The 13,703-nt window shown below is 39.1% G+C and overlaps 1 protein-coding gene across 1 annotated transcript in view; it reads left to right on the forward strand.

Annotated features, from left to right (window-relative positions):
* The window catches only part of CUBN (cubilin), a 324,986-nt gene that overhangs the window by 195,385 nt on the left and 115,898 nt on the right, over positions 1-13,703 (forward strand). Inside the window, exons 35-36 of the mRNA XM_079772268.1 lie at positions 23-151; positions 1,334-1,466. Coding sequence (XP_079628394.1) covers positions 23-151; positions 1,334-1,466 — 262 coding nt within the window. The remainder of the gene's footprint in view (positions 1-22; positions 152-1,333; positions 1,467-13,703) is intronic.

The raw sequence follows: 13,703 nt of genomic DNA on the forward strand, positions 1-13,703 counted from the left end.
GATTCTCCTTGTCATTATTTAGGCCGATATTGTGGCACCTCCATGCCCCATCCCATTACTTCCTTCAGCAATGCTCTGACACTGAAGTTCATCTCTGACTCTAGTTTGAGTTCTGATGGTTTCCATGCTACATATGCTGCATCATCATCAGGTAAGACACATCAACAAATGGCACTACTAGGTTAACAGGAATGTGGTTGAATTCCTAGGTTTGTTATGTGGGACTCTTTTACCTTTACAGTTGGAGGCTAGTTTCCTGTGTCTAACCTTGCATTCTTCCAAATTAGGTTAACACACTTGTAAATTCTGGCAGCCGTGAACTCTGTACCACAGCTTTATCCATTCACCCACCTATCGACATGTAGGGTGTTTGCACACCTTGGCTATTGTGACTAATGGTTTTAGAGAGTGAACTCTGGAAGTGAGGGGAATTGGCTGGAATGATCTTGGATGGCTTGTTTGGCAGTGTGTTGACATTCTCCTCTGTGACAAGTTGGTTAAGGCAGCCCGTAATTAACAGTGTCTGATGGCATCTCTTAAGAACGGACAACCGCTGTTCTCCTGTCTCCCTTTCCTCGAGGTTGGTCTCAGGCAGGGTCTGCATGCTGTCACTGATGGCTTGATGGATGGTGGCACATGGGATGAGAGGAAGGAGGAGCCACTAGTCCTGGGTCGCTTAGTCAGTGCTGTTTGTCAGCTGCCAGCACCTTGTTATCAGCATTTAAAAGCCTTCCAACCCCGAGGAGATTTGGGTGTGGCTCAGTCTTCTCTGGAGGGGAAAAGCCGGAACACTGCCCCTGCTGTAGGCCAGGGTTGGAAATCATCCTGGTCAGAAATACTGAGTGGTTATAGGATTAACTTTTTGCACTCGGATGTCGAGTGTGACTCAACACGGTTAGCATCGAGATTAAAATTACTCTTTGAATGTATCAATGATTTGAAATATAAAAAAATCTAAATAAATAAGTTTGTATGAAAAGAAACTCCAGTTTTTTATTCTACTGCCATGCTTTGTAAAATCTGGGGTATTTAAAAAATTAAATCCCGAGTAGAATAAAGGAATCGAGAAAAAAGCAAGCGAGTGCAAAAGGTTAAAACAAGTTATAGTACACAGGGAGAGAAGGCTTTGAGAGAAGGAACTGCAAAGATTTCTTCTGATCCAGCGTACCCTGTGGCTTTTCGTTTTCAGAATTTTTTTCTTATTTTATATGTCATGGGTTTTTGTGTGTGAAATGGATGCTGTGAACAGCTCCTCTGGTGCTCCTCCTCCTTTAGCTTATGTGCCTTATATTTGATCTTTGCCCTGGCACTCACTGTTTCTCTTTTCTTCCAGCTTGTGGTGGAGACTTCCACATGGCTGAAGGCACCTTCGACAGCCCTGGCTACCCTGAAGTTTATCCCTCTAACGTGGAATGTGTCTGGAACATTGTCAGTTCCCCTGGCAACAGGCTCCAGCTGTCTTTCATGTAAATCTTTTTTTATGGGGTATTGTTTCAGCGGATCTGCAGGAAGGAAGCGCTGTTACTAATAGGGAGGACAACTAATAGCACACGTGGCCAAGCAACTGTTAGAGAACACGGTGGGAACTTCAGGAACTCTGTTTCCAACGTTCCTCTGGTGTAGTCACAGTTTGGGTTATAAATAGTATTACAATTCTCTTGAGAATAGTCCTAGAGTCCTGCCTAATATTACCAGAAATTCATGCCTGAGCTTTAATTTGTGGAGTCTTCATTTTTAGAGAACAGTAATTTCATCTTTTTTTTTAAAAAAAAATTAGGAACATTTATATTCTGCCAGAGAATCACTGACATTCCTTCTTCCAGCAGAAATCCTATCTCAGCGAAGCCTTCTTACCCACACACCTTATGACCCCCCCCTAATCCACCTTTCCTTCTGCTCCTGCAAAGAATATTTGGGACGTGTTTTGGAACTAGTGGTTTATTTGTAAAATCACTCTCCTGTTCCTCAGTGAACTGGAAGACTTATGAACATAGGACCCCACAACGATCTGAGTGGTCTTGAGACAACAATGATGTATTTTCTAGAAGTAGATAGTGAAAAGCACGTGCTAAGTGAAGCGGGACTTTTTAATCATCCATAGAAAGGAGCCTGTGACCTGCCACACTCATAATGAAAGCTTAACAAATATTGAATGATAAGACTAGTATTTAAATTCACATTTTAAATTAAAAGCTATTTATAATACTATATTGTACATTGTTCAGCTTTGGTTGGATGGCTAATTCTGTTTTTGAAGAGAATATAATAGTGCTGAGGAAAGAGGATTGTTTTGCTTGCCCTGTTTATTTAAAAAAAAAAATCTTGCTGCTTCTCCTAGACATGCCATTTTTTGCATTAAGAATGGATAAAAAAATGAGAGAACAGTCTTATTTGTGGACCTTGTTCAAACATCTCAAGTTGCTTTCTTTCAGCCCATCTATCAGACAGGCCTCCTTGGGGACAAGTGGCATTGTGTTAAAACAAAGACACCCTCCGTGCCTGAGAGGCAAAGAAAGTTTAAGTTGCCACACGGGGAAAGAGGTTTTTGCTTGCTTTTGTCTTTACTAAAAGTTCTGTATGTAATTTTTATCTGATATACATGTATTCCTTTATTCAATATCTATTAAGCCCCTACTATATGCTAGGTACATATCGGGCAGATGTTACTCCCATGCTAGATGCTTAATAAGTAATATCAAATAAAACATGATCATTATCCTTACGATGAAGTCCAAAGTCCTTCACATGACTTATTAGGCCTCATAATTGCCAAATAAAAGGGATTTTTTCCCCCATCTTTTTCCTCTCTGTCTCTACTACATTTACATTGTTGACCAATCTGACATTTGATAGTGCCAGGAATAGGGCCAGGCACTGGGACTGTTTAAAACCAATAAGATTCCCTTTCTTGGTAAGTTACTCAGAAGTTAATGTCAATAAGCTATTTAAAGCCTAAAGCCTAAAGAGATGCATTTCATCTATAGCAGATAATCATATAGGGTCACTGTTGAGATTAAAGGTCTGGAGTTTGAAATGCAAGGCTGATGCATCCCAGATGTTCAATGAATGTTAAATTCTCTCACGTTGTCATTTCTAAAGTATCTTGGGTGGTAGTTCACAGTTAAATTCAATTGGACAACACGACTCTCTTAGAAGATGGGAGATAGACACAAAAAGCAAGTTTCATCTATTTTACTGTTTAAGGGACACTAAAGTTCTAATTTTTGTATAGACAAATTTTAATGGCCCAGCTTTTTCCTTTCTCATGCATAAGAAGTTAATTTTTATTGTTTCCTGTTACTTGCTTGAGTTTTATTTGTAAAATATTCTGTAGAATGCAAGATGTTCCCCTTTATGTGGATGATAATGAGGAAAGCCTGCAAGTTATTTCTTCCGTGGTCTGAACTACATCCAGATGGGTGGTTGGAAGTGTTCCTTTGGGGTGTGAGAGGAGCATATGAGAAGCATATGCCATACGTCAAGTTCTAAACCATGGGGTTTGGATTGTGGACACTGTGGTGAAACGGAATAGGGAGAAAAACTGAAGAAATTATGGTTGATCTGCAACAAAAAGGGCGAGGGCGACATAAAAACTAAAAAGGAGCATTTTTGTAAAGGGATTAACCAAAAATTTATTTTATGCTTGGAGAGTGCTTTTAGAAAGTGATTGATCTTGGTTCAAGAATCAAAATGAGATAATGAGAAACAGTGATTGTACTATTTTTGTTTCACATCATAGTTTTACTCACAGACCTTAGCCAAAGTGTTTGGAAAGAAGGGAGATTTGCTTCTAAAATGTACTGACCTAAGCTTAATTTGATTCTTGTAAGTATTATCTTACCACCACTTCTAATAAAAACGTGTGGCACTAAAACAGAAAAGACCTGCACTTAATAATCTTCTGGACCTATGGACCAAGCTTTAATATGCATCCTGACCTTGCTGAAATCCACAGTCCGGTGCACTGGGTTGGTGGACTCTGATTCTGCATTTCACACAGGCTCTCGGTGAGGCTGGGGCTGCTGGAGCAGGTACCACACTTTGAGGAGAAAGGTTTCATGTAAATCACCTGCTGAAGAAAATGATCTCCCTTTATCCTTTTTTTCCTGAGAAGCAAAAGAAAACAGTTTTAGCATATTTTACAGTGTTGATATTATTATGGAATATAAAACCAAGCACCAAACTTGGCCATCATCCTAAAGATGGATTTGGAACAGCTCCTTGCCCAAAATGATTGTAGGCATAAATTTTGTATTGTAAAAAAATCAAGTTGTCAAAGAAGGCAGTGAGGGTCAAGAGTAAAGTACAGTTTGCCTAGCCTGATATGGGTATTTCTGATTTCTTTTGCTCCTCAGCTGTCAGTCATAGCTGGCTGCTAGAACTGTGTCCAAAACACAGGTCCAGAAGATGTATACTGTAGTAACCCACCTTGATGGGATTGTGAGAGCCACAGACTCTCTGTTCCTCTGGCTAGAGACCTATGGATGTTGGTATCTGGCTTAGAAACTGGTGGTAGAACAGAGCTGACCAGAGCACTATTTTTCTGCCTTAGTGCTCTGGTTGGCAGTGAATGCTCAGAGGTGTCCCGGATACATTGATCCATCCCATGGTGGGGCTTGAGGTGACCAGAGCCTCCAGGCCATTGTATCTACCTTAAGAGCATCCTAATCCATGAGCTGCGATAGAGCCCAGGAGAGCACTATGCTAACGATCCTGTGAAATCTTGCAATGTTGGGTAGTGACTGAAAGATACACACACTAGAGAAGTACTTTTCTATGATTGAGACAATTTTTTTTCCTTCTCAACAGTTTCTTTTCTATAGTCTTACTAGTCGTTCTTTCTTCTCTTTATCTTGTGCTTTCTCTTCTCAGCAAAAACTCCCTCCAATTACTCCTGAAAAAAGGATAGTTCCCACTCACTTACTTTACTTTTTCTTTAACCATTAAATTACATTTTTTTTAAAAATTAATTTTAAATAAATAAAATGTAATAGGGCAGCAAAGTCCCCCATCTACATTCCTTTACTTTCTCATCACATAGGTAACCCATATTTTGAATTTTATGTGTCACTTCCATGTTTATTTTATACTTTTATTATCTACATACATATATATGTATATGTTATTCATACACACTGCATAGTATATGTTTCTGTTTTATATTTTGCATAAATAAAATCATATTTATTTTACTGGAATTTTAATTTTTAGCTTAATTTTGGAAGAATCTTTATTGACTCTTCATATTCTTTTTAAAAAATTTATCTGTATTGTTGAAAGTATTACAGATACTTGTACCCATTTTTCCCCCATTGACTCCCCTCCACCCCACACCTGCACCCCCAAGGCCGACTACACTATTGTTTGTGTCCATGGGTTATGCATATATGCATATAAGTTCTTTGATTAATCTCTACCCATCCCACCTCCTTCTCTCTGAGATTCCTCCATCTGTTCCATGCTCCCATGTCTCTAGATCTATTTTGTGCATTAGTTTATTTTGTTCATTAGATTCCACATATGAGTGAGATTATGTGATACTTGTCTTTCTCTGAGTGGCTTATTTCACTTAGCATAATAATCTCCAGGTCCCTCCATGATGTCTCAAAGGATAAGAGATTCTTCTTCTTTACAGCTGCATAGTATTCCATGGTGTAAATGTACCACATCTTTTTTATCCACTTGTCTACTGATGGACACTTGGGCTGTTTCAAAATCTTAACTATTGTAAATAATGCTGCTATGAACATAGGGGTACATATGTGTTTTTTTCTGATTGGTGTTTTGGTATTCTTAGGATATATTCCTCAAAGTGGAATCACTGGGTCAAATGGCAGTTCCATATTTAATTTTTTGAGGAAACTCCATACTGTTTTCCACAGTGGCTGCACCAATCTGCATTCCCACCAGCAGTGTAATAGGTTTCCCTATTCTCCACATCCTTGCCAGCACTTGTCATTTGTTGATTTGTTGATGGTAGCCATTCTGGCAGGTGTGAGGTGATTGACTCTTCATATTCTTAGACTTGAAATATGTCTACATTTATTTCAGTCTTCTGTTATGTCCACTAAAAATTTGTATTTTTTCCCACAAAAATCTTACTGGTATTTTGTTATGCTTATTCCTAGACACCTTATATTTGTGTTGCTTTTGAAAATAACACCCATTTTAAGAACTACAGATGTAACCAGTCTACCTTACTTAAAACAAACCCTCCTTAATTACTTCATTATTTTTCACCTAGAAGTTATCACAGTCTCACTAAATATCTATTTATTTGCTTATTATCTATCTCTCCCTTTAGAGTATAATCTCCCATAAGGGAAGAACATTGTCTATTTTCTTCATTGTTCTATTCTTAATCCCCATGACAGTGTTAGCAATATAGGAGAGTCAAATATTTGTTGAATGAATGTTGCCTATGTTAGAGTTTCTAAATTTTTATTTGCTGATATAAAGAAATCCAGTTAATTTTTGTATATTATGTTATCCAGCAATCATTCTATTCTTTTTTAAAAATATTTTTTATTGATTTCAGAGAATAAGGTAGAGGAAGAGAGAGACAGAAACATCAGTGATGAGAGAGGATCATTGATCAGCTGCCTCCGTTGGGGATCGAGCCCACAACCTGGGCATGTGCTTTAGACCGGAATCCAACCTGGGACCCTTCAGTCCACAGGCCGATGCTCTATTCACTGAGCCACACCAGCTAGGGCAATAATTCTATTCTTTATAATGACAAAAATTTTTGTCTGTCTTGTGTACTGCTGTATCTTCAGTGCCTAGAAAAGGATCTGACACACTATGTACTCAATACATATTTAGAAATGAATGAGCTCTCTTAAAAATCTATTTATAGCTTTTTTTTTTCCAGTTCTTACAACCTTTACCCCCTTTTCCTTGTCTTATTGCCATGGAAAATCCTTCAGTAGAATGTGGAACAAAATAATAAGAGGCTTCCTTATATTGTTTCTGATTTAAAGAAAATGTCTTAAAATTTTTACCTCTAAGTATATTTGCTGTAGGTTTTGGTAGGCATTTCTCATCCAATTAAGAAAATTTATTTTTATTCCTAATTTTCTAAGAGTTTTTATGATGAATAGATGTCTAGTTTTATCACATGTCTTTTTGTTGTTTACACTGATTCTGCTTAATATATTTTTGCATCTATTTTTCTCTTTTAATCTTTTTTTGTGTGTGTGGTGAATTGTTCTTTTAGAGTTTCTAACTTTAAACCATTGTGAATTCAACTTGGTTAAGATTGACATGTTTACAAATGATGGGTTCATTTTGCTAATATTTATGTAAGATTTTTTAATTATATTGTTGAGTGAGATTGACCTGAACTTTTTCTTTCTTTGATCCCTTGATTGGTTTTGCTATAGAGGTTATACTAACCTCATTTAAAAAGTTAGAGACTATCCCCTTTTCTATTTTTTTTTTTATTACAGTTTGCATAAGATTGGGGTTGAGGTATTATTGAAGCTTTGGTAGAGTTTCCTATAAAATAATCTGGATTCAGATATTTGTTTTGTTTTGACTGTGGGCAATCCTATATAATAAAAGGCTAATATGCAAATAGACCGAACGGTGGAACAACCGGAACAACCAGTTGCTATGATGTGCGCTGACCACCAGGGGGCATGTGCAGAACATGGCGGGCATTGGCTGTGGCGAGATGGTGGAGCAGCTGAGCGAGGGTGCCAGACCAAGGTGGGGAGCCAGTTGCTGTCATCAGGGCAAGCCTCTGGTGGTTACAGAAAATTCTTTGCTCCCGCATGCCATGGTCCCACCCGGTGCTCACACCTGGTGCTGGCACCAGCCCTGCTCGCACCCACTGCCAGCGCCAGCCCCACTTGCACCCACAGTCGGCGCTGGAGCCACAGCTCTCACCTGCTGCCCATGCCGGTCCTGACCACTCGGCGCCATCAGTGAGTGCGAGAGGCAGGTGCTGGCCCTGATTGCCCTTGAGGGCTTCTCCACCTCCCACTGCTCCTGAGGGACAATCGGGGCAGCAGCCACTGCTCACACCCACTTATGGCACTGGCCCCACTCTCACCGCTGCTGGAGCCAGCCCCAATTGCTCTGCACTGTCAGCAGGTGTGAGTGGAGCCAGTGCTGTCAGTGCGTGGGAGCGGTGGTGGTGGGAGCAGGCCTGCTGGCAGACAGGGAACAGGGGGCCACAGCATGAGGGGCTGGGCTGAGACCCACCCCTGTACCTACTGCAGCCTCGCGGCCCACAGTTCCTTTCAAGGTGGATGAATTCGTGCACTGAGCCACTAGTTTTTAATATTGACTTTTATTGATTAACTCATCTTTTTAAATTTTTCTTTTTTCTTTCAACTAATTACATTGTATTTTTTTTTTTAATATATTTTATTGATTTTTACAGGGAGGAAGGGAGAGGGATAGAGAGCTAGAAACGTCGATGAGAGAGAAACATCGACCAGCTGCCTCCTGCACACCCCCTACTGGGGATGTGCCCGCAACCAAGGTATATGCCCTTGACCGGAATCGAACCTGGGACCTTCCAGTCCGCAGGCCGACGCTCTATCCACTGAGCCAAACCGGTTTCGGCCTACATTGTATTTTTAAAATTCTAATAATTAAAATGTTTGGCATAAGGTTGTTAACAGATTGCATTATAACCTTAAGAATTTCTAGTGTCTGCAATTGTGTCCTTTTGTTATTAGTAATATTTCTCATTTAAGCTTTCTTTTATTCTTTTTTAAAATATATTTTTATTGATTTCAGAGGAAGGGAGAAATAGATAGGAACATCAATGATGAGAGAGAATCATTGATTGGCTGCCTTATGCACACCCCCTACTGGGGATCAAGCCTATAACCTGGGCATGTACCCTGACTGGAATTGAACCTGGGACCCTTCAGTCCACAGGCTGACACTATCCACTGAGCCAAATCGGCTAGGGCTAAGCTTTCCTTTATTCTTCATCATTCTTACTAAAAGTTCATACTGTATTAGCCTTATCAAAATAGCTTTTTATTTTTTGTCTTTTCCAATATTTTCTACATTTCTATTTCATTAATGCCAGATGTTATCTTGTTTCTTCTACTTTGTGTGTGTGTGTGTGTGTGTGTGTGTGTGTGTGTGTGTGTGTGTGTGTGTGTGTGTGTGTTTCTTCCTTGCTTTTAATAACTTCTGGGATTAGACACCTAGTTCATTTTGCTTGGTATTTGTTCTTTTTTACTATAAGCACTTAAGGCAACAATTTTCTCTAAATACTGCTTTTACTACACCCCATAAATTTTAATACCTAATTTTTTCACTCTCATTCAGTTCTAAATATATTATAATTTTCATTATGGTTTCTTGCTTAACACATGGTTTACACAGAAAGATATTTTATGTTATCAAATTATAGGATATTATTGTTATATCTTTGTTAATGTGTTCTAATTTTATTCTGTAGTGGTCAGAGAACATGGTTTTTAATAGTTTTAATATTTTCTGAGACTTGATTTGTGGTCAATTATATTGGTACACTTTTATACATGTTAATGGGCATATGAAAAGTATAACTATAGAGAATGTGTGAATTCTATTGTTAGATGTTATAGAAATCTTATTATTCTGTTGCTGCTTTTATTGTAATTTACCATCTTGTGGAAATCACCAATTTACTCCTTAATATGTTTGAAAAATAATTCTATAGTTGACTCTCTGAAACTGCTTCTTTAAAAGTTACTAATTTATTTTGAGGAACCAAATCTATGACCTATTCATAAGTCCTGGATCTTTGCATCATTTGACATTCTTTATAACTCTTCATCGGATTTTCTCTTGGCTTCTGTGATAGATGTTGGATTTGTTTTGATCCTACTTCTCAGACCACTCCTGTGTCTATTGTTTCCTCCTCCTTTCACTGTACTCAAAATATGGGTATTTTCTAAGCTGCTGCTCTCATCCCTTATCTCTCTCTACCTATTATTCCCAACCTTTCATTTCTAAACCCCCAATCTGGCCATATTTCAAGTATTACCATATACATATAGGTAATTTCCAAGTACAGCCCCAAAGACTCTTCTGAAATCCAAACCTGCATATTGGCTCCCATAGATAGCTCCACTTGAGTGTTATACCATTCTATTAGATTCAATAAAGCAAAAATTAAAAAATATTACTTTTCTGCTGCTCACAGTCATCATTATTATGTTACTGCAAGATAATATTCTCAAGCAGAACTCTGATTATCTGGTTTTACCACTCAGAATTCAATATTTTTTAATGTTGTAAAATATACATAACATAAAGATCAGCATTTTACCCATTTCTATGTGCATATTTCAGTGGTATTACATGTGTCCACAATTTTCTGTAGCCATCTACTATCCATTTCTAGTACTTTTCCTTTTTTTGTAAGAGAACATTTATTGGGTAAATTGGAGAGGGAGATAAAGTAATTCCTTGGGCTTAGGAAGTAAGTTATGGAGGTAAAGGAAGGGCCCTTGGAGCTGGGGAGTGAGGAAGCTGATGGTAAAGTGCCTGGGGTGGGAGAGAGGGGAAGGGGAAGGGGGAAGAGAAAGGGAAAGACAGGGGCGTGCTCCCAGGAGGGAGAGGGCACTGGGTCCTCCATCCCAAGGTTTTAAGGGTGGAGATTTTAGAGGAGGTCCCAGGAGATAATCTCAATAGAAGACTCAGTAGCTTTCCAGTGTGTCCTTTCAGGGTTGTGGTCTCCACTGATTGATTGGCTGGCACCAGGGCAGGAGGTCATTATTCACTGCAGCTGGTCCTGAGGTCTGGTGGCTGGTTTTGCTGCTTATCTAGGCCTGGAGCTGAAACACAACCGAGGCCTAGATGTTATCTCTAGGGAGAAGAAGTCTGGGGGTCCAAACTGCATGACCAGAGATATGCTAGGAGAGGAAAAGTCGCCCTGGAGGCAAGGCCCCACCCTATAATTGATTGTCCATGGCCAGGCACCTGGTCCTTGTTCTTCTCATGTCTGTCTAACTGCCTACAACAAGCATGTCAAACTCAAAGGCTAACATGGGCCAAATAGACAAGGTTTAAGTTTATGTGGGCCACAAAAAAACAAAAGCTTCAATTTTCATAGAAATGTAGGTATATTTTGATAGAGACATGTTGAATACAAAGGGCTAAAATAAATGAGTAATCATTAACATAAAATAATAGAACATTTTAATAAAAATTAATATTTTTTCTTGAATATTAACTTATCAGACACTGAGAAACTGCACAAATTAATAAGCGTCACACAAATAAACCTATTTTTCTTGTTCTTCAAAAGCAAAATATTTCCTGTTGCACACACCAAACAAGTCAGTCCAAGACTAATGACGTGGCAATTGGCTGCTAAAATGTTCACTGCTAGTATTAGTGGAGAGAAAAGGTGGGCCTGTGTATAAAGTGCGTAAGGGAAATGAATGCAACATGATTATAGTAATCAGTCATTAGCGAAAGTTGTAGTTTGTTATTACTAATTATGTATAACAGGATATTGTAAAATTCAGTTACGAAATTTTTATTAAAACGTTCTTTACATACTGTTATATTGGCTGGGCTGCAAAATTATTTGTTGTCGGCCACATGTGGCCCGGGGGCCGCGAGTTTAACATGCTTTGCCTACAATATTCCCCCTCAAGGATCTTGGCTCTGAAATCTTTCCAAGAAAAGGGGTGCAGGGTCTCTTCTGTAGCTGCTTCCTGCTGAAAGAGGGTGATATTTTTCTTCAGAGCCAAGGGATACTTGCTCTACTTTTTCATCATACTAAACAGAAACTTTGTACCCATTAAATAATAACTCCCCATTTCCTCTGCTCCAAGCCCCTCATATAAGTAGAATCAAACAATATGTGCTCTTTTGTGTCTAGCTTATTTCACTTACATAATGTTTTCAAGGCTCATATATCTATGTTGTAGCATATATCAGAATTTCACTCTTTTTTAAGGCTGAATAATATTCTAGAGTATTTGTGTATATATAAAATGTGGTATTATATATATATAGTTGTATAAGTGTTTATATATTGTTTTGTTTATTTATCAAAAAAGTTATATACATATAATTGCCTATATAGTTTTGTTTATATTGTATACAGGTATATAGAGTTTTACTTGCTTATATAGTATATATATATATATATATATATATATATATATATATATATATATATATATACTAGAGGCCCAGTGCACGAATTCATGCACCAGTGGGGTCCCTTGGCCTGGCCTGTGGGATCGGGCTGAAACCAGGTCTCTGACATCCCCCGAGGGGTCCTGGATTGCGAGAGGGTGCAGGCCAGGCTGAGGGACCCCCACCGGTGCACGATTGAGGCCTGGGATGTACGCGGGAGGTTGGCCAGCCAGGGAGGGACTGTGGGAGGACTTCAGAGTGTGTCTGGCCCATCTCACTCAGTCCCAATCGGCCGGACCCCAGCAGCAAGCTAACCTACCAGTTGGAGCATCTGCCCCCTGGTGGTCAGTGCACGTCATATTGACTGGTTGACCGGTCAACTGTCCACCCTCTGGTGATTCAGTGCATGTCATAGTGAGCGGGTGAGTGGCCTTAGCATATCGTTAGCATATTACACTTTGATTGGTTGAACAGATGACTGGACGACCGGACACTTAGCTTTATATATTTTAAAATATAACCTTTGGATATATTTAATTATATATCCTTTGGGTATATGCCTAGAAATTGAATTACTGGACCTTATGATAATTCTATGTTTAAGTTTTTGAGGAACCACCTAATTGACTTCCACAGTGGCAACACCATTTTATATTTTCACCAGCAATGCAGAAGAGTTCCAATTTATGCACATCTTCATCAATACTTGTTAATATCCATTTTTTTCAATAAAAGCCATCCTAATGGATATAAAGTACTATCTCACTGTGGTTTTGATTTCCATTTCCATAATAACTAAGGATGATGAGTATTTTTTTCATGTTCTATTGGTCAGTCACATATCTTCTTTGGAGAAATGTTTAATTAATCCCTTGCCATTTTAAAATAGAGTTATTTGTCTTTTTACTTTGTAAAATATTTTTTAAAAATATGTTCTTATTGATATTAGAGAGAGGACAGGAGAAAGACAGAGGGATAGAAATATCAAGGATAAGAATCATTGATTGGTTGCCTCCCACATGCCCCCTACTGGGGATCGAGCCCACAACCCAGGCATGTGCCCTGACCAGGAATTGAATCAGGACTTCCTGATTCATGGGTTGACACTCAACCACTGAGCCCCACCGGCCAGGCTGTCTTGTTACTTTTGAGCTGCAAGAGTTCTATTATACTCATGATATTAGCATGGCCATCTGTTTTTATTTCCTTTGAATAAAAACCTAGGAGTAAACTTTCTGGGAATTAATTTTATAAGAAACTGCCAAATAATTATTCAAAGTGCTTATATTAATACTAGAGGCCCGTTGCAGGAAGATTCCTGCAATAATGGGGCTTCCTGTGGCCTGAGCTCCCGCTGCCGCCACCACCCCGCACTTTCCATCCCACAGCTGCCGCCGCCGCCCTGTGCTTTCCCTCCTGCCACCGCCCCACTTTCCCTCCCTCCTCCTGTAAGCTGTCTTCAGTCTTCACTCTGCGCCTGTGTATTCAAATTAACCGCCATCTTTTTTTGGGTTAATTTGCATGCTCGCTCTGATTGGCTGGTGGGCGTAGAGGAATGATGATCAATTTGCATGTTTCTCTTTTATTAG

Source organism: Cnephaeus nilssonii, assembly GCF_951640355.1.
Source record: "Cnephaeus nilssonii genome assembly, chromosome: 1".
Classification (NCBI taxonomy): domain Eukaryota; kingdom Metazoa; phylum Chordata; class Mammalia; order Chiroptera; family Vespertilionidae; genus Cnephaeus; species Cnephaeus nilssonii.